The 20,733-nt window shown below is 35.7% G+C and overlaps 1 protein-coding gene across 5 annotated transcripts in view; it reads left to right on the top strand.

Annotated features, from left to right (window-relative positions):
- Positions 1-20,733, top strand: part of RALGAPA2 (Ral GTPase activating protein catalytic subunit alpha 2) — a 186,496-nt gene that overhangs the window by 47,682 nt on the left and 118,081 nt on the right. For 4 of the 5 annotated variants that reach the window (XM_026107450.2, XM_064509891.1, XM_064509889.1 and 1 more), the window contains 9 exons: positions 718-891; positions 1,721-1,858; positions 5,782-5,930; positions 7,458-7,569; positions 10,169-10,406; positions 10,925-11,089; positions 13,939-14,079; positions 18,802-18,939; positions 19,394-19,491. In XM_026107450.2, the coding sequence (XP_025963235.2) occupies positions 718-891; positions 1,721-1,858; positions 5,782-5,930; positions 7,458-7,569; positions 10,169-10,406; positions 10,925-11,089; positions 13,939-14,079; positions 18,802-18,939; positions 19,394-19,491 (1,353 nt within the window). The remainder of the gene's footprint in view (positions 1-717; positions 892-1,720; positions 1,859-5,781; positions 5,931-7,457; positions 7,570-10,168; positions 10,407-10,924; positions 11,090-13,938; positions 14,080-18,801; positions 18,940-19,393; positions 19,492-20,733) is intronic. The other variant, XM_064509890.1, reaches the window with a different exon arrangement.

The following is a 20,733-nucleotide window of genomic DNA, read 5'->3' as shown; positions in this document are numbered from 1 at the left end:
TTTAGTGAGCATGTTGATTTTCCATGGCTTAAAAATATTGCAAGAGGCTAACACACATCATGATATGTCTCTTAGATACCAAAGACCTCCAGAAATGTGGGGAAGTGGACAGTGTAGCTTTTGAAGGCTTTCAAAGAGGACATCTTTACAGAATGATTCCCAAGTACAGGCATTAAGTAGTGTGTTGAAAATATTTTTTTTTTCAGTTGGTTTTCAAATATGTAGTAGGAAAGGATGTAATGCTAGCCACAGCTATCCCCATCACAGTTTATTGCCTTGTCTCTACTTACACTTGCTGAAGTGGCATTTCACATCTCACACTGGTGATGTAATCCGAAGTCAGCTTGTGCAGGAAGTGTAGCGTAGTACACGACTCCAGCCTGCCAAACCTCTATTGCTCGTAACAATTTGAGAAGGAATGAGAATCTCCATTAAGTTACGGAGGTGGCAATGAGCAAAAATGTTTCATTGCTATTAGTTTCAACAAATGCAGCATGGAAGTTATTTGGGATCAATAATTATGGAATTGTGGAATAGCGCAGTGTGTGCATAGGTGTATGCATAGGTTATTGATTAGCTGTAACTTGCTCTAGTATAGGTGTAGAAGTAAAAATTATATTTCCTTAGTCTTTCTGGGCTGTATTATTTAATAGGGGTGTGTGTGTGTGTGTATGTACATGTCCTATGTATATTAATTTGAGTTAACTTTGAATTTAGGCTTTTTTGTTGCCGCCTTCTGATATATCTGCAACACGAAAAGTGGTTAAGGTATATCGAAAATGGATATTGCAAGAGAAACCTGTGTTCATGGAGGAGCCAGACAAAAAGGAAAATGATCAGGATGATGTTACCAACTTGGAGGATTCATCAGTGCAAACAGATAGTAAACATGTATGGTATCAGTGCTACTGTGTTACTCAGTTTGCATGCAGTATATTATTTATCTTTTTAACTGTGAATGAGTAAAAATTTAAATGCTTGAAAAAGCAAGGTTAACAAGTCCTCGCCTATATTTAAGGTCCAGAAATACAAAAAATACTTAGTGTTCAGCACCCCTTACTGAGAGCAAGTAAGGATTTCAGATTTATATTTTGAAAAATGTCGTCTCTGAATTATTCCCTATTTATGTAAATACAAAAGCAAGAACTTAGTATGTTCTGCAGTGTTAATTTTATGCTGTCTATTGTCTTAGTATGTTTAGGACTATTTCTTTTTGATAATAGTATTCAAGAATTTGAAAATATTTACAAAATCATACATTCTGGATCAAAACTTTGAATCCAGACACTAACTTTTGGAAACTACAATGTAGTGGATGCCACAAAATTCGTATCTTATAAAGAACCATCTGTAAATGTTGACTTTGACACTGACGTGAAACTATTTGAAGGGAAGCTATATTGAGAAAGAATGTTGAGTTGTAAAAACTATAGTGAAAATTAAAGTTTTGACTGGATTATTTTTATAGAGGATTTACAATTTTACCAGGCTTTAAAAATTCAAATTTTAGAACAGTGAATGATGCTTTGAAATGTAATATATGATATTTTAAAGTAAGATAGACAGCCCTTAAACTTTTTATGAATGTTTGAGCTTCATGTATTGTCTGTTTGTTCAGAGATGTATAAGTAGTAGACATGAATTCCTTGCTGAAATGGACTTAAGACATGACAATTCTCCCCCTTTTGCTTTGTAATTAACTGAATTGTGTTTTTGAAAGCTTGCCTCTGACCATTCAGGCCATAAACGATCATCCAGCTGGGGAAGAACATACTCCTTCACTAGTGCTGTTAACAGAGGATGTATATTAGAAGACGAAGACAAAAATGTTAAAGCTGGTGCTCAAGCTGCATTACAGGTGTGGTACACAGAAAGCTGTAGTATAATCATATTTTATAGAACAAACATAGCAATTTATTCTAGTGTTCTTGACAGCCCTAGTTAAGGTAAAATACTTGTTTTATTCTGATCAGTTTTCATATACTTAGAGCTTTCTGAAGTGTTAATTTAACTGTGTTTGTGGGAAACATATAACAAACTCCCAAAGATAGTGTAGATTTTCATATGGCTTAAGAAAATTATCTGTTAAAATAGATCATCTTTCTTCTGGTATCTACTTCCATTCAAATTTATTGAGATACATTAATTCAGATTTGAATCCTGTAATAGAATTTAAAATCAGTAAGCACTTGAAGCTGGCGGAAATTAGCTCTAAAATAATTAACAACGCTGTGAGATTGAGTAACCATGAAAACTCTTCTTGGATGTTAACTGTGTGCTTAATTTTGTAGGTGATGCATATGCAAATGTATTAAAGTATGAAATGTATACAGTATTAAAGTAGAAGTGATTGTCATAGGGCTTGACTAGCTTTCTAAACAACAACTTCCTTCTGTAAAACTACATTTTATCTTTAGCTGGTCATGCTCCAGACAAATGCACACGCATGCTCCGCTTTCTTTCTCTTTTGTGCACTCTCATGCACGCTCTCCGCTGTACAAAATGCAAGCTGTCATCCTGCATTTCTAAAGTAGACACTCTTACTGTATAGTAACTTACTTTACAGCAGTTGGTGAGCTCTCCTTCCAAAGTGCAGGTACCCACACATCTGGAGAAACTTGAAAGGAAAACTGAGAACTGATAACCAACTGTGGTTCTTGGATTTCATGCTGAACTCCAGATTAGAACAATTTGGGAGTGTTCTAGGTTGGCTCCCAACTGTGCTGTGTTTTGGGTATATTGAGCTCAGCATGTGGTAGCCCTCTTTTGCTTTTCAGTAAAAGATGCCCTGTATCAGGAATGGAAATCAAGACAGCAGCCATTTGTAGTTCACCTTTTGTAGCAAACTTTAGTAGAGAACTTGCACAGAAGCAGAGTATGATTCTTAATTTTCTTAGAAAAAATGTTGAAACTTCAACTGAAAGTGTATTTCAGGACAGTATTGTAAATAGTGATCTAAAGGAAGAATGCTTTTATGTATGGGGATTTATTTTGAATTCAGTCCATTTAGTTGATTATCGAGTGTAAGAAAATCTAATTTCTATTTTAATATTTATGGTTTGTTTTCTTCACAAATTTTTACTCTTAAGGAAGAAAACTTACTGGATTTCCGGGTTTGATTTAGTTTCTGTTGTGATCAATCTTAGGGCATGATTACTGCACATTTGAAGTGCTATATAATCTCCTTTCCAGTTCAAAATGGAATTTTTTTTTTTTCTTTTCAGCCTTGAATTTGGAGCATTTAAATATTTTGGCTTCCTTCACTTAGATTTTGATCGCTATCACAAAGTGCGCAGCTAGTTACAAAAGCTAAGCTATAAACTTGTTAAAACAAGAAAAAACATGTATTCAGCTGAGGCTGAGGAAGCTGGGTTCTGGTTTGAAATGGTATCGCCTACAGCCCAACCACATAATGCAATTCGACTGATGAAATCCCTGTTACTGTGTGTCTGAAAATCACTCCACCACCTTGTACGCTGTGATTTTTTTTGTCCGTATGCAGATTTTTGTTTGTCACTTCTAGGGTTAGAAAACTTGGCTGTTTCTGATGCTCAAAATCTTGGAAGTTGTCTGTGCAACCTTATTTTGTGCTATTCATGCATACACGTTATGACATAAATATAGATTATATGAGTGTATGCTATTTTTTCCTGTGTGCTTCTGCTGCACTGAGTGCATAGAATGTGCCTTGCTGTAGAGATTAAGTTAAAGTGCACTGTGAGTAGTAGTATTTACCTTGTTTGGTGAAAAATTGGAGTGCTGGTCAGGAGTGAGGTAGAGGCTGCAAGAAAAACTTCTCTGGATGACCTATTGCGGAGCTGCATTTCCCTTCTAATTAAAAACTTTCCTTACTGTCCAACCTGAACCTCCCAAGCTGCAATTTCTGGCTGTTGCCCCTTTTCCTGGCACCAGATAACATATAGGGTTTGGCTCTCTAGTCTTTGTAACTGCCTTTTAAGCAGTTGTAGGCAGCTGTTAGATGCCCTTTAGCTTCCTTTTCACCAGCCTTAGGTCCAGATCCCTGAGCCTTCCTTCACAGGGCTTGTGCTTTAAGTCCCTGACCTTCTTGGTGTCTTTCCACCCAGTTTCTCCTCATCCCCTTTGAACTTGGGAGCCCAAAATTGGTTTCAGTATTCCAGTTGTGGCTTAGCCAGTGCTGAGCAGAAGGGAATCACAACATTCTTTGAGCTGTTTCTGTCCTCCAGTCTTAGTTCTGGTGTCTACATCTGACTTTGTACACCAGTTAGTTTCCCTTCTGTTTATCCCACAGATCTGGGTTTTGTGCCCCTACAACTCACTCCTCTTAATTCAGATGACAGGACTTAGAGCAGGCTGTAGCAGGTCCATCATGGTGATATGTATTGTGGATGGTGCTTAGATTTTATTAGGTAATTTTGTGACTTTTATTATTGAGTGTATGCAGATTTGGGAGGGGGTGAAATTTCTTTGTTTTTTGTTTTGGGGTTTTTTTTGAGGGTTTTTTATTTTTTCTCAAATTTGGGTAGATTTTCACAGAAAGGCAAGAGTAAGGCATACCTAAATATAAACCCCAGTTCCTGAAAAATTGAAAATTTAGGCTTTGAAATCTTGGCAAGATAGGTTATTTCACAGAAGAGTTCATCAGAATTTTTAAATACTCCAAAATTATGAAAAGGTTCTCTATTTAAACAATTCATTTTATTAGTATTAAAACTTTGTGTTTTTCATATTCAGTTTCTACTTTGCTCCATTGAGAGAGACTGTACTTGCTAGCACATGAAGAAACTTACATCATTGCTGGTTATCCAGGGAAAATTAACAATGGAAGTTCTTACATTATTATGGTTGTTACATTGTTTTTAGTGAGCTAGCCATTCCATTTGGCAGAAATGGACAGAAGTTTTTATGTACAATGTTGTATAGTCTGTCATAAGATCCAAACAGCTGTAGATTTTTGTCAGTTGTTCTGAATCTCTCCTTATTCAGTCACCGTAGCTACCTAAATAACTAGGCTGTAGCAGCTTTATAAGTCACTATAGACTGAAAATTGTAAAGACAATCAACAAACACTTGTAACAGTTTGTTGCCCTCCAACATACGTTAATGTGGGGAGCTCTTCTGTTATCATTAAAGCGGTTCATCTGTGCTTTAGAAGAGGTAACATCAGAATGCCAGAAAGCATTCCAATGTTTTCTTTTTGATTACTGAAAATAATATTCTGCTGGCTTATATAAGTAATAATTCTCAATTTTGATTGAAGAGCTTGGTTAAAGGTGTTTATATACTCTAAGACTAAGGAAAGCAACTACAAGCAATTGAGAGTTTTCGTGATACAAATTTTGAACTTCATTTGTAGCATTTCAAAAATGAGTATTAAACTATGTGTCCATGTTTTGGAGTCAAATACCAGTTTTAATGAAGAAGGTGCATGTTTTCTACTTCAGGTACTTGGAATTAATGGGAACTATGCATTTGCTTTTCCTGAACATAATTTATCAGACACATTAGTGATTGCTCAAGCATACAGTGCCAGAGATGAGTAGCTGGAGGAGTGATACAATTACCTGGCAGAATGGGAAATACCTAAAAGATCCAGAATGTGTGATGCATGTCTTTATTATCTGTAATACCACCTTACTTTTCATTGGAATGATGTAGAATGCAAGGAAGTTGAAGTGACAGGTAAAACATGAGGCTTTTTCTAAGCAAAGGGAAAGGCATGGCTAGAGAAGTATTTCGTTGTAAGACGTGACTTTCTTTTTGGTGACTGAATAAACTGAATTTAAATGCCTTTTTTTAAAGGTATTCTTAACAAACTCTGCGAATGTTTTCTTATTGGAACCATGCGCTGAAGTCCCTGCACTTCTGAAGGAGCAAGTTGATGCTTGCAAAGAAGTTTTGAGTATTTTTAGGCGCATGATAATGGAAATATCAATGAATAAAAGGACATGGTAAGTTTAACATATTTACAGCATTTAAGAGAAATATATCAACATTTAAACCTTACGGAAGAATTACTGGCCGGGGAAAAGACTGACTTATTCTGTTATAGGTCAAGATCCAATATTCTTACCCAGTTGAATGCATGAGATTTTTGTTTTGCATATATACTTAAATGAACTGCAGTTAACTCTAAAATTTCAGTTCTTGTTCAGGTTTATTCTTTCGTTTGTTTCTTTTCAGTAGTCTATTCAAACTTTGAAGTGTGCATTGTCCCTAAATTAAAATTTAAATTGAACTAGAAGTTCTTTCTTTAGAACTGCAGAAGTCTGGGCTAGGTTCACTTCTTTGCATGTTTTCCACATCAGAAATATCACAAAACTAGTTTTGCCAATTTCAGCTGAGTAACTAGGAAACAGAGAAACTCGCAGATGTCCTCCAATACTTGGTATAGACTTTGTCACAGCAAAACCATAACCCCTCCTTGGGTGTAATCCCTTTAGCTTTGGAAGTTAGGTAAAATGGGGAGGGGAGAGTGAAAGAACAGTTATTTGGCTTCTTTGATGGGTTTTTCCCCAATTGTACTCTTTCTGTCTTCACAACCATCAGGCTTTTCATAGAAACGTAAGATGGTTAGTTTTGATTGAACTTACCTAATTTTGATTTAAAAGTTTTTTAAATCTTTACTTGAAATATATAATTTGTGGAACAAATAAGCAGAGGGTGTTGGGGTTTTTTAGTACTCTGCTTTGCCAAAGGTGGTTGTGTATTTGCAAGTCAGTGGCTTGATTTAAAACTATAGATTCCAATTCTAGTGATGGGTAGGAGGTAGCTCCCGCCACACAGTTTGAATGCTCTGCTTCTCGGTTTTGTAATCCAGCCACATTTCAACTACTGCAGCTGTAATGCTGTCTGATTGCTTTCTTGATTCTTTTCTTTTTCCAAAAAAATAAAAAAGTCGGTGTTTATATACCAGTATAGAGAGAATGCTGATATTGCATGGTTAAGTACTAACAAAATTTCTGAAGTTGCAAACACTGTTACTGTTAATAAAGCGTGGTTCTGATGTTTTGAATCTGAAACACTCTGAGAAGTAGTTATATTTCTTATTGCAAATAGTACCTAAAAATATCTACTTTCTGGAAGCAAGATAGAACTTGGCTACTTACTGAAATTTCAAATTTTAAATATTATAGTCCTTCTATGTGATAAACACACTTTGTGTTTAGTTGTATTCTTAGTGACTTGTACTTGAATTAATTCATAGCACTGTAGATTCTGCCATGTCTTCATCTTACTACTGTTTGGCTTTGAGGTTCCAGTGCTTATTTTCATTCCTGACTTTGCCTTCTCAAAAATTAGCTTTTATGTCTACAAGCAACTAATGTTGTGTTGCAGATTAGCTGAAGTCTGTTTAAGCATCATCACATTCTCAATATGTAAGCTCATCAAAGAATTAAGAGGTTTTTTGGTACCTGAAAACTGCAAGTATAATTAATAAAACATGAACAAAAAGTACATTTTTGTTTTGGAATCAGGGAACAGATGTTACAGATACTCCTCAGAATAACAGAAGCTGTGATGCAGAAGCCAAAGGAGAACCAAATAAAGGATACGTTTGCTCAAAGTATGTCAGGATTACTTTTCCGAGTGAGTATTTTTTTGTGATGCTGGTTTTTCATGATATAAAGTGATTTATTCTGAATTTTTGATTATCCATAGTTTTAGTTTAGCAGTGCGCAGTATTATGAAAGCTATTTGTAAAACATGAAATACTACTTCTGTTTAGTAATACTGTTTTTTGGGATGTCATTATTAATTATTTTTAAAATGTTATTAACAGAGGAAGACAGGTTCCAGGTGAAACAAGCAGTTGATTCGATCTATTCTTTAGGGCTGTGTTTACAAATCATGATAGAATAGGCGTCCACACAGTCTGGTTTTTTTTTTTTTTTTTTTTTTTTTTTTTTTTTTTTTTTTTTTTTTTTTTTTTTTTTTTTTTTTTTTTTTTTAAGATATCTTCAGTGAGTATCACTAGAGTATGAGCTTTATATAACTGTTTTCCTAGAAGTAAGTTCAGATAGCAAGTCAAAATTGAGTCATGCTGAATGAGACAAAAACATTTGTACATCATTTTGTAACTTACATGCTTAGCTGCAGTACCTAGGCCTGAATGCCACAGGTCTAGCTAAGTCTTTATAATCATTCTGAAGATGTAGGGGCAGCTCTTTATACTCATCTTTCTTATTATAATGATACTCTTTTACACAAGGTATTATTTCAGTATTATAATATGAATGATGGTATGAATTTTTCAGTGACTTCTGGAAGGAACGTGCCAGAGTTCCATTTGTCAGAGTAGGCTGATCTAGTGTGATCTGGTTTGTTTGTTGTTTTTCCTCCCCCTTCCTGCCTTTGAAACATAGCAGGATTTATGACCTGAGGTAGTCATGCTGATTAACAAACTCTTACCTTCTTTTTTTCCCTCCCATCTCCATGATCTCCTAAGACTTTTCAGCTTACCAGTGCACATGTAGACCAGCTAAAAATTATGCTTCTGAATTTCTAAATTTCCATAGTAATTTTCACAAATATTTCCTCACGAAGTTCTGGGAGAGTTTTTGATGAAAAATATCCATGTGTTATTTCTGGACCAACCACTCTCCCCCTCTTCCCAGTTTTAATATGAAGACAAGATCAACACCAAAGAGCAGATGTAATAGTAGCACTGCCTTACTTTAATGCTTTATTCCAAGATGTATAAGGTCTGTGTGCAGGATGGGGGGCAAAAAAAAGACTTCTCAATTCAGTTGCCTTTAGGGGAGTGTGTTTTTCTCCATTTACTTTACAAGGACCTAGGAAGATTAGTCTCTTAATGTAGTTGTTGAACTCAGAGTGAATGCCTCCATTTGTGTCAGTAATTTTCTTTCTTCAAAGCAGGCATGGGGGGGGGGGGGGTAAAATGAAGGGTACCTATGACAAAGAACTAAAGTAAGACAATGCGTATTTAAGACACCAAAGCTAATGACTCTCTGTAAAATTGTGAGAATGAGGAAAGAGGCCACATAGCTGAAACTGAATTTTCTTCCTTTCTATCAGAATAATAATGTTATATGGCATAATTAAATTTTTATTAATTAACTCTGCATTTTACTCCTCTTTCAGAACTGTGTATTTACCGTATCTGAGAAGCTAATACAGATTAGAATTGGCTACCTAAACTTGAGTTAGGGTGATTGTTATACATTTATACAAAATTATATTTTTATATATGTGTATATATTGTAAACTATGATCAGAGTTGATCTGTTAGATACAGTATATCATGTAAATATTTCTGTGTATCAGTAGTTTCTGAATCTTCAAAGACATCAATTCCTTTATTCAAATAGAAAAATTAATTTCATATGCAGAGTCTGCTTTATTACAAAGTCTGAATTTCATACATTCAATACCTGTGCTTAATGTGGCATTTCCTACACTCTTTTTTTAATTGCAATCCCTGATCTGACAGCAGTGGGGTTGCTTGGCAGGCATACCCAGCTGTGTGTAGCAGGCACCAGTGCGTGAACAGATCTTTTGGGTATGAGAGATACAAATATTACTTGACCTTTTTTTCTTCCCTTCTCTCTCCAAGAATTCCTGTGTATGTAACCACAACTTCTCCATAGCTCAGTAATAGGTTTTTGTAGGCACAAAGCGTGATTGAGGAGCAACATCCTTCTCACGTTTGAAGAAGCAAGAATCTTTGTGACTTTAAATCGAAGAGGAAACCATTTATGTGTTATGCACATATAATCAATGCTGATATGTGGGGAACTAGGTGAATTCTTAAACGCCTCTGGAGGAGAAAACATTTTATCACATCCTTGAGTGAAAGTCATGAAAATCTGTAGTTGGGCCTTGTCTATGGCTGAAGTGAGTGGCTGTTGCTCTGCTGGGGCTTGGAGCATACACTGCCCATTTAATTTATTACCAGGTAATAAGAATTGCTACTTCTTAACTCCACTGAAGCTGTGACTTAAATTTAATAGCTTTTCAATATCTTTTAATGCATCATAATCTCAAAACTTTTTTCCCCTGGAAACGGGAAGTAATTGGGAAAGAAAAAAGGGCCTTTAGAAGTTGAATGCTGTAAGCTCTACTGAGTTATTGTTACCTATTCAAATTACAGGTTGCTGTATTGAATTCATCTCAACAGGAATGTATATGCTGTCATTTTGTATTTCTCCCCCCCCCCCCCCCCCAGACTCTTATTGTAGCTTGGATCAGAGCAAATCTGAGCGTTTATATTTCCCGAGAGCTCTGGGATGAATTGCTTAGTGTTCTGTCCTGCCTCACCAACTGGGAGGAGCTGATAAACGAATGGGCCAATATTATGGATTCTCTAACAGCAGTGTTAGCAAGAACGGTGTATGGAGTTGAAATGACCAACTTACCCTTGGATAAGCTGAGTGAACAAAAAGAAAAAAAGCAGAGAGGAAAAGGTTAGTCTCTGTGTTTCAGTGTTTTTTATATCAGACAAGTTAAAAAAAAATTCATTTAATCTAACATTAAATACCACACAGTCTGTTATAAGAATCTGTTAAGCGAAGGTGTAGTGCTTTGGGTTTGTATGTTCTCATCCTTCTTTATGGGAGGAAAAGGGAATAAGAGTCAATAGAAGATAACTATTCAGCAGTTTTTAGTAGGAGCTCAAGATTAGGCTTTTCTGTGTAGCAGAATTGAAACATGTCGTTTTCTGTGCTGTAATCTGGCATAGTCATCAATACAAAATTCTTTTCAAAGTATTTTTATAGTATTTTAGCTATATTTGTGTGCCATCTTGCAATCGCTATACCTAGTGGAAGTAGTGATTGCTTTTAATAGCTGTAAAAACTCATCTTTGTAGACCAAAAGATTAATATTTTTTTCATTTCCATCTGCTTATAAGTCTGTTCATACTGTAGAAAAACATGTGCCGAAGAACCCAGTACTAGAGAACTTTGTTTTCTTTATATCAAAGGTGGAATTTTAGAGCCTCAAAAGACAGCTGTAGTGGGAAGATCTTTTTCATTAAGCTGGAAAAGTCACCCTGAAGTTGTGGAGCCAATGAGATTCAGAAGTGCTACCACCTCTGGAGCACCAGGAGTTGAGAAAGCAAGAAATATGGTTCGTCAAAGGGCAACAGGTTAGACCAAAACATAAAATATTTATTCCACCAAACTTCCTGTAACACTCAAGTTCTAAATATGCCTTAGGGTAGTGAGTGCTTCTGAAAACAATGCAGCTTAATTAAATGTCTAAACAGAGGCTTCATATACCTATGTCTGGATGTCTTTACCCCTACCAGTATGAATAAAGAAAGAAAATATTCTGAAAATATACTAAATGCATTCTTTTAAATGCATTACAAATTCTTTGCAAGATAATCATGTACGAGTTACATTTTTTTGTAAAGAAATTGTAAGGATTGTGAGGATTTTTTAACATCATTCAAATTATATATCGTTTCTGAACTTTCACACAGTTAGTTATCTACCATGAGCAAAAGGTAACCTGGGTAAACCAGGTATTTATTAAACATTTTCTTCCTTTCTTATTCAGTTTATTTACCTCTTTCATCCTCTCGTATTCAGTTTATTTGTCGTGAGGTGTATATATAGCTCCTCAATTTCCTTTTTTCTTTCCTCTCCTCTTTAATTCTGGAAAGAAGGAAGAAAGCATAAAGGAAAGCAGGAGAGGGGGGAAATGGGGGGTGAGGAATGGTCAGGCATGTCTTGAGTCCCTGGGTGTTGAAAGGACACTAGATTTTTCAAGCATTCCAGCAGCCTGAATTTGATCTATTCTCATTTGCCGTGTGTGTGTGTCTGTGGTCCCAGTTCAATGGGCTATGGAATAAAACCCTCAATAGAAAATCTTCCCTGCTTTTGAATAGATGTTCTGCTGCACAGCTTCCTTTTTCGTTCATAACAGAGCTGTAGTGTTCCTTACCAGGAAAATTTGAATGTGATCAATATGTTTTTGTGGCTATAGGCTTCAGAACTAAGCCACAGTCTTCAGCTTAGATCACAAAAAGTTGATAATCAAAACTCTATCATTTCATTCTTCCTGTCAGATCTATTTGTAATTTAAGTAAGTTTGTATTTGTGCTCCAGCAGAGGTGTTGCTGGAGCATTAAGATTCCAATTCCTTGTTTCTTCTGCTACAGCGTTTCTCTTGCAGACCTGTCACCAGAGCGGTAGAGAACCTGGAAATACTGATCAGCAAGGACTATTCTTGGTTATGTACGTTCAAATCAAAGGCACATCTTTTAGTGAGAGAAGTTTATATGGTAGGGAGCCAGTGGGTTGTGAGCTAGGAGGATGAACTTTGTGTGTAAAAAGCCCTTGGTTTCATTTGTTTTGTCTCATGATCATATGAGAATAGAGTTCTTCTGGCCTTCATGTGATTTGTGCCTGTCAATGGCTCCCAAATCAGTAGGTAGAAAAAATGTTATTTGCATGTGCAGGTATAGCAAATAATTCTTTCAATTGTGTAAAATGTGTATCCCTTTTCTAAGAGTAACTTAATAGCTAAGAGTCCAGAGGTGTCACCTTTCAAAATGAAATACAGTAATCCTGAAGGTGATTACAAACACGAGGGCTATTCATGGAAGAACTTTTTCCTTAGCAGAATGGAAATTTTGGAAAAGCATCTCCTACTGGAGGCTTCCCCGCCCCGGCCTTCTCCCTTCTCTATTTTAAAAAAGCATGAAAAAGGACGAAAGAAAAAACAAAAGTCAACATACAAATGTAAGAGTGCCTGCTGCTTTCAGCTAAGGCTTTCTTTTGATCTGCTGCTTATATCTGGAGTTGCAAGAGTAACAGTGAAGTTGCATCTGAATCACAACATTATGAACTTCTGAGGCACTGGGAAGATTCCCATTTGGTATTATAGCTGTGTATCTAATATGAGTGTGAGGAGATAATACAGCAAATACAAAAGCACACCTAATTGTCACGCTAGTACAGTGGAGGTCCAAAAACATCAACTGTTAAAAGCTGTAGATCAAGCCTGCAAGAAAAGATGTAGCTGCCTTTTTAGGAAAATGAAAATGTAGGAGATAGTTGGGGAAAGCTTTCAAAATAACTTCCCTTATGTTTGCAGAGGCAGTCTTTCATTCAAAGTTCACTTAGTGTTACTTCTCAAATTTCAGTGCTTTTGTTTTGCAGCAGCAGAAATTCTTCTGCGTGTATTACCCTATTTGAATATTTTTGCTTCCTTTCTCCCCTGTTTCAGTGTTCTGTCAGTGTTGACATTGTGGTGAATAAGAAGAGAGGCTGTACAGCAAATAAGGTGTTTCTTGCCCAGTAACTTTCTGTTAGAGGCTTCTCTTATTCAGCCCTACTTTTAGTAGTACAGTTAATGGTATATTGATTTTTTTTCTCTAAAGGAGACTTTAAATTTGAAGCAATTAAAAGCTTGATATCACCTCAATCAACATCTATCTTAATGATGCTAGTCAGTGTCTAGAGTGGTAGTTGTTTTGGAAGATGTTTTTCTAGTGGCCTGAGATCGTATTTAATACATCAGTTAGAAAAGGGGCTACCTCCAGGTTCCACAGGAGAGATCTGTTTACCTTTCTGTTGCATGTGATGAGAGAAGCTGCCAACAGAAGAACACTGGATACAAAATTTAACAGCAAGGGAAAAGAATGAAGCCAATCACCAGAACTTGCTCTTTTCTCAACCAATCACCAGAACTTGCTCTTTTCTCAACCATCTTGCTATCTCCAGTGGAAAGAGTTGTCTGAATTTCTTTTCCTTTTGAGTCCTTGGCTATGAATTTATCCAAGATGCTTTGTAGTATTCTCAATGTGTGAGATACAGTTGCACATTATAAACTTACAGTTTATAGGAAATATTTCTGTAGTTAATGATGTAAGATTTTTATTTTCAAAAGCTCTGTGTTTCACTGTATCATGACATTCAAATATCATAAGAAGAAAAACATTTCACTACTTCTGACATAACTATTGCTTTATTTTTTTCCTGGAAGCTAAGCGAAGCCAGTCTATCAGCAACTGTGCTCATCTTTATGAGGCTTTGCCAGCTACTAAAAGTGTACCTCTTCTGCTTCACACTGTGAGCTCTCTCTTACCTGGTATCTCTTACACTTCTTGTTCTCACAGACTGTCAGGTACTGTACTTTAAAGTCATCTTGTTTATAAATGTTCTTTATATTTTTAAACTGCTATCTGTCTAACTTTTTTCTGTCCAGTTAAGTATTCTTTAGTAGTGTGGAATGAGATGTTTTACATTGGTTCTCTACCTCAGATCTGTACAAAGTAGGTTAGTAATACTGTATGAGATGGTTCCTTTTTATAAGCAGGTTTAGTAATGTGAGAGCATATCTTGTCCTCTTTCAAATTTACTAAGGTTGGTAAAATGTGGTTACTTCTAGTGATTTTTATTTGATCGCTGAAACTGTATTCTTTATCGAAATAAGTGGCTGTTTCAGGGAAAAGAAGGATGGCAAGGTCATTTCAGGGAATTAATATAGCAAGTAGTTGAATGCTTGAATGTAAGAGGCAGTGGAAACAATATGCAAGCAAAAAAAATATATACAGCTGATCAAAGATACTTGATTTAAAAAAAAAATCTTATTCACTCTGTGTCACAATCAGTTCTTACAAATCAGTGCTTACAAATGTGGATTTCTGTTTCTAAAGAATTTTTCCTGGAATTACTGATTCCAGGAACAAATCTAAAAGATTGTTTGTGCCTCTTATTTCTTAGACAGTGTCTGATTTCTCTCAATGTTTCTAGTACTGCAAGTAATTCAGGTTTTATTCATTTTTAATGTTAAAGATTACAGTGAGTTACAATATATTTATATTTGTATTCCCTAGTAACTAAACTTATTTGAGTTTAATTTTCTCTATTAAGAAATAATGTTTTTCTCCATGTTTACATTTTTCAATAATTTGATTCATTAAAAGTTTCCAAGTAGTTGTTTAAAATTTAATACAGTGTAAAACAAATATACTGGGAGGTAAGAATGCAAAAAGTAAAAACAAGTCAGTCATCCAGATCTGGACATTTTGGTGGTTATTTATATCTAGGTGGATGTATGTTCACTCAGAAAAGTGTAGTGGAGTGTTTTTTCCTGTCTTTGGTCTTAATCTGTGGACTTTGCTATTGTGATAAATAAAGCTAAAACAAACCCTAGCCTACAACCTCTGAACAGAATTTTATATTCCTACCCAGACACGGATGTGAAAAACGCAGAGGTAATGGCCTAAGTGTATAGAGCTGCTTTGTTTTAGGGCTATAGTCCCCTTGTCTAACCAAGACTTGCTGGTGTAAATAGTGAGATTTCTCCATCCTGTTATGGAACTTTTTTATTTCTATTTATAACCAGTAGGTGTCTGAAAAAAATGGATTTTCAATTGCCTTCTGTACCTCACTTCCTGAGAGGGATTTCTGACTCTTAAGCCCCACGATGTTAGCTGCTGAAAGTGAGAAAAAGAAAAGTTCTGCATCTGATGCATTCTGTCTCTTTAGGCATTCCTAGTCCATGAAATATCTTTAGCATTTTTTTGAAATAATTAATTATCTATTATATAAATAGATATTAAATATATATTGTAAGTTATATATAAACTCACTTGGTGGTGTAGATAGAACAAACTGTACAACTGTCCTCCTCCAAGCTCCTGCTTTAACCTGTCTATATTACTTCTTGCTAATTCTTGCTATTTTCTTTACAAGTATAGCCTCAATGTGAGTTCATATAAATTGATGTATTTAGATAGACAGTATCTGTTCAAAAATTAATTCTTAACAAATTCATTGAAATATTTATTGGAGTTTGTTCAAAGTATAAAGGTAATGATATTACCTTCAAGGTGAAAAGGTTGTGGTATTCTTGAAGTTAGGGTCATAAGATCACAGAATAATTCAGGTTGGAAGGGATTTCAGGAGGTCTCTGCTGCTCAAATCAAGGTCAGCTGTGAGATCAGACAAGGTTGCCTAGGGCTTCATCCATGGGAATCTTCCAAGGACAGAGACCGCACAGCTTCTCTGGGCAGCCTCTTCCAATGCTTCACTGCCCTCACGGAGAGGAGTTTTTCCGTATGTCTAGTTAGAACCTCTCATGTCAATTCATAAGGTATGCCAGTTGCCCACCGCTGTGTATAAACTGACAGTGACTTCTCCACCAGAAGTAGCAGAGAAGAAGAATGCATTCCTGCTCCTGGCAGTCTCCAACTAGCACGTAAGCCTTCTGCAGGCTTCCAAAGATGCTTCCTTTAGATGGAGGGGAAAAATACACAACAAAGAGGCCAGTGGAACATAAAGCAGCAAGGAGATAGGATGCAGAGCAAAGAAAATGAGAAAAGAGAAGACTTGAAAGGTGTGGAAAAGTCAGTTTAATTAATGTGCATGTTCTGTAATAATATGCTGAAAGAAAGCTGGAAGACTCGGTAAATCAGCCCACGTTCATTATTTTAAAAAGATGACTGCTCATAAAGTCACAGAGCTGTTACAGCAACCTTTCTCTCTCTCTTTTTTTTTTTTTTTTTTTTCCTTTTTAGAAAAAGGAAAATAGCATTGGGCATGCAGATTGGACATCTTGAACAATCTGATGGCTGGTGGTTTTTTGTTTTTTAAGTGGGCTGCATTTACTGCTTTCTGAGGGAAGAACTGGCAATTAGCTTAAGTATGGTAGGTGGCACTAACCACTGTTGTGGCCATAATTAGAAATGCCACTCCTGAATGAAAGCATACTTGATTCTGTTTGTTCCTGTGGATTTTTTCCTAATACTGAAAGATGCATGTTTAAAAGTGTGTTCCTAGCTGATGTCTAGATTTCCTATTCCTCCTTCCCCAGTATATCAGTATACTTTTTCTCACTTGAATTTTCATGCCTCTCTCTCCTCTGACTCTTTGAGTACATAGTAAAATTTGAACTTAGTTTGTGAGGACAGACTGAATCGTGCAACTTTTTTCTGTGACTGAAGAGGAGAAATAAAAAGAATGTTATAATCCAGTTGTAATAGTGATCTGTTCAATCACGGGTTAGCTAATAATGTCATATGTTGTTCCTGTAATCTCTCCCCCGAGTTTCTCTTCCCCTTCACATTTCTGCCTTCTCCCAGAAATGACTTACAGGTAATGACTGAGAACAGAGCTGCCCTCTTTTTTTTTTTTTTTAAATAAACTATTCTTTTCTTTCTTTTCCAGCAGCTTAAGCACTAACGCTTAAAAGTGGTTCTTTTCTTTTCCCATCAAGGATGTTTGATCTAGGAGATTTGTCTACTGAGTTGTTTCGTAGTCTTCAGATGAGAATATGCATAAAACTGGAATGTGTTTTTTGTTTTTTAATAAACTGTAGGGTTTAGGATGTATTTTTGAAATCTTAATATATATTCTATCTCCCATAAATGGCTTTTCATAAACTACTAATGCACAACAATCAAAGCAAAGCTTTTGCTATCGCGAACTTGAATCCAAATTGCTGTTAAAAGCTGTAGCGGTCACATCAAAGTGTCTCCAATGTAAAGTGTTCATTGGTACATTGATATTGCTGTTTTAACATTTTGTGACCTTGAGACAGTCTTTTGAGGGTGCTGGTATATGTTTAGCCCAACTTCACAGAGAATTTCCATTCTTCACAACCTCATTGGGTTAAATGTGATCCTGTAAACCTTTCTTGGACACCAGAAGTCTTACCAGATTTGGCACGTGATGTTAGCTCTGAGCTGCTGGAAGAGCTTGCACAGAACTGCCCAAACTTCCACAGCTGTTTAAATCTTCCAGGTGAACAGTGCAGTTCTTGCCCAGAAAGGATGAATGTGCTTTCTGGAAACATGAAGTGCTGTTTGGCCATGCTTTGGGACTTATAATAATATTTATAATTATTTATAATAATTATAATAAGTAATTATAAGATTTGAGAAGTTTTTCACATTCAAATCAAAGCAAAGACTTCACTTTTTTCCACATGCAAAGAACTGTGAGGGTTTTGCAACCTGTGTATTCAGCAAAGATATACCACTGTACTGAAAAAGCAGATTGTCAAAAACTTCTAGTTTTATTTATTTATTTCTTACCCAGTGGACTCCTGTACCAGTGCAATTCCTGAGGGTGTGAGGAGAGCTAAAAGGAAAAGAAGGAAATGTCATAGTACCTTCTTTTCAAATACCTTCTCTTATGATTGAGTTCCTCTCCTAAGCTCTTCCCAGCAAGAAAACCTCTAAATCTAAAGCCTCCTGGACAGCAGTCTGTTTTTAAGTCTTCTAAAGAGTGCAGAAAATGAATTTTCTGAATATTTGAGGTGTCACATCTCTGTTGTAACGCAGTATGTTTGGTTTGGCATGCATTCTCTGCCAAGGACTGGATGTTAGAGGGAGATGATGAGAGGGAGAACTTTCGGGGATATTTGAGGGGATTTTTTTACTCTGAACTGTTACCTTTTTTGTTCTCCCATTCCCCTCTTTATGGAGGAGAAATCAATAAGGACCCTAACCACTTCAGTACTGTGAATTCAGAGTAGTTTTGCTATATCTTCTCTACTCTATTTCTTTCCAGAACGATCTAAGTCTAGTTTGGGTCTCTAGGGTTGGTTCATGTGACATCTTCCCAGCCTTCGTTATGCATTCTGAACCCTTGAAGTGATTTCTCTTATTTTTTCTAGACCTTTTACCATTTAACCTGCTCATACATCTCTCTAAACTTTATTATTTTTCCAAAGTGATTTTATAAAACTCAAATTACACTGTCATTTTAACTTCTAAAATTTGGAGTTTTAAATGTTTGAATTGGTTACCTTTTCACATAACTTTCTTAGGTTAGGATTTATCAGATATAAATAATTCTGAAGTTCTGAGAATATTTTGGTTTTTATTTACACCAACAGAAGTTGAAGAATCTCAGCAGTCGGAAGCATCAACAGGAGCAGAAGCTACTGGCCTGTTTGCAGACCAGGAGCAACAACTAACTCGAAGTAGTAGCACTTCAGATATTACAGATCAATTTACACCTGATTTTTTTCAAGGTAATTTTCATAAAATATAATGATGCTATACTTATGGAGGAAGTGTTGAGAATGTTCAGCCTCAAGATGCTGTTATTGTCTACTTTGGTTTCAATTTCTGTTGTTTGAAAATGTTTTAACCTCATTTTTCTTAGTAAATGTATCATTGATACCTTTTATACATTTTTAAAAATAATTATTTCAAAATCACAAATGCATAACAGTCCTGATATACATTCAAAGGTTTCATTTTTAACCTCTAGTATAAGTAAGTATGCTTATGAAGAATTTTCAAAACATCATGTATTTCTTCATATTGATTAATCCATGACAATTTTACAATGTTTATTGTATTACATTGCTTTTATATAAAATAATAAGAAATAGATATGTAAAAGTAGCTGGCATTTTATTATTTGCTAGGTACTTTAGTCTATATTTCTTGTTTCACTTGTTTATTTTCTGAAATTTGTAGGTAAAAAGGCTGGGAGTTCTCAGAATTTAACTTCTTCAGACTCCAAACCAATACAGGAAAATAAGGGATGTACAAAAAAGGAATATGAAGCTGAGCATGTAAGGCGAAATGCAAAGTGTATTTTGTATGCAAATATACAAAGTATATTTTATTTCTAATCAGATGCCTTTTAGTATTTGGAAATGCTAGCAACTGAAAGCATAAAAATTTATTAATCACATTTCTAGTATGGAAGCTGTATTTAAGATGTAGCTGTTCTTTTTACTATTTGGTCTAATCATTCTGTGTTTTCTGATACTGTAAGCTGCCAGTGCAGTTCTGTGTAATCGGCTGTACTCTATTCCCATAAAATAGACTTCTATCCTTTTTCTATATTAGATATGAACAGGAAGTTCATACCTTTTTTTGAATAATTCATGGTGGTTAGAGTTGCACTGCACTGGAATAAATGTTTGATGGTTTGAAGTACTGGGGGAAATGCTTTCCTTCAGCACAATTTGTACTACCAGCTGTTCATTGTAGATGTTTGTATAAGTTAACATTAGGACAGGCATGTTTCATGAATTTTTAATGCAACTTTTGAATAAACAGTAGGAATAATAAATGACTAAGGCTGATCATTCTGGTGGCAGTATAATGCAATAGAACATGCAGGACTTCAAGCTGGATCTCATCTTTAGTCCTTGGCTTTTCCATACATGTGGACTTTAAGTACCATTAACCCTTGGCTCTGGGAAAGACGGACAAGACTTTTCCTCTACAGTGCTTTCATTAATCTCTTCGGGAATAATAGTGTCTCAGAAAAAAAGGAAAATCTAGTCTATTTTATATGGTGGAGGGGAAAGAAGAGGGAGAGGGGTAAGATCAATAACTGTGGGGAATTAAAAATTAACCTGCCTCCCCATTCTATTTTAGTGGTACGTATTATAAAATATTTACAACCATCTGCTGCTGAGGCTGTTACTGGAATTAGTTTCACCCTCTTTTGCAAGATGAAGCTGGAGGTTTGACTGTGTATCTGTTGCATAATTTGCGAAAATACTGTGTGAACGGGTTCTGACTTCTTAGCACAGCCCAATGAAATTTTTTCAACACTGATCACCAAAATCCAGATTAGCAAGGGAAAAGAAACCACTCTGCAGCACAAGACATCAGGCAGCACAAGAAAATGTGTATTTCTCAGGAATAATTGTCAATTCTCTCCAGCTTTAAAAACAAAATACAAAAAAAAATGCAGTTTTGAAATAACTTTGGCAATAATTTGCTTTCTCAAATATATGCAGAAAGACAGAATGGTTTGATTTCTGGCCAGTGGATCAAAAATTACTTCAAGAAGTAAT

Source organism: Dromaius novaehollandiae, chromosome 3 (assembly GCF_036370855.1).
Source record: "Dromaius novaehollandiae isolate bDroNov1 chromosome 3, bDroNov1.hap1, whole genome shotgun sequence".
NCBI lineage: Eukaryota > Metazoa > Chordata > Aves > Casuariiformes > Dromaiidae > Dromaius > Dromaius novaehollandiae.
This window is presented reverse-complemented; position numbering and strand designations above follow the sequence as displayed.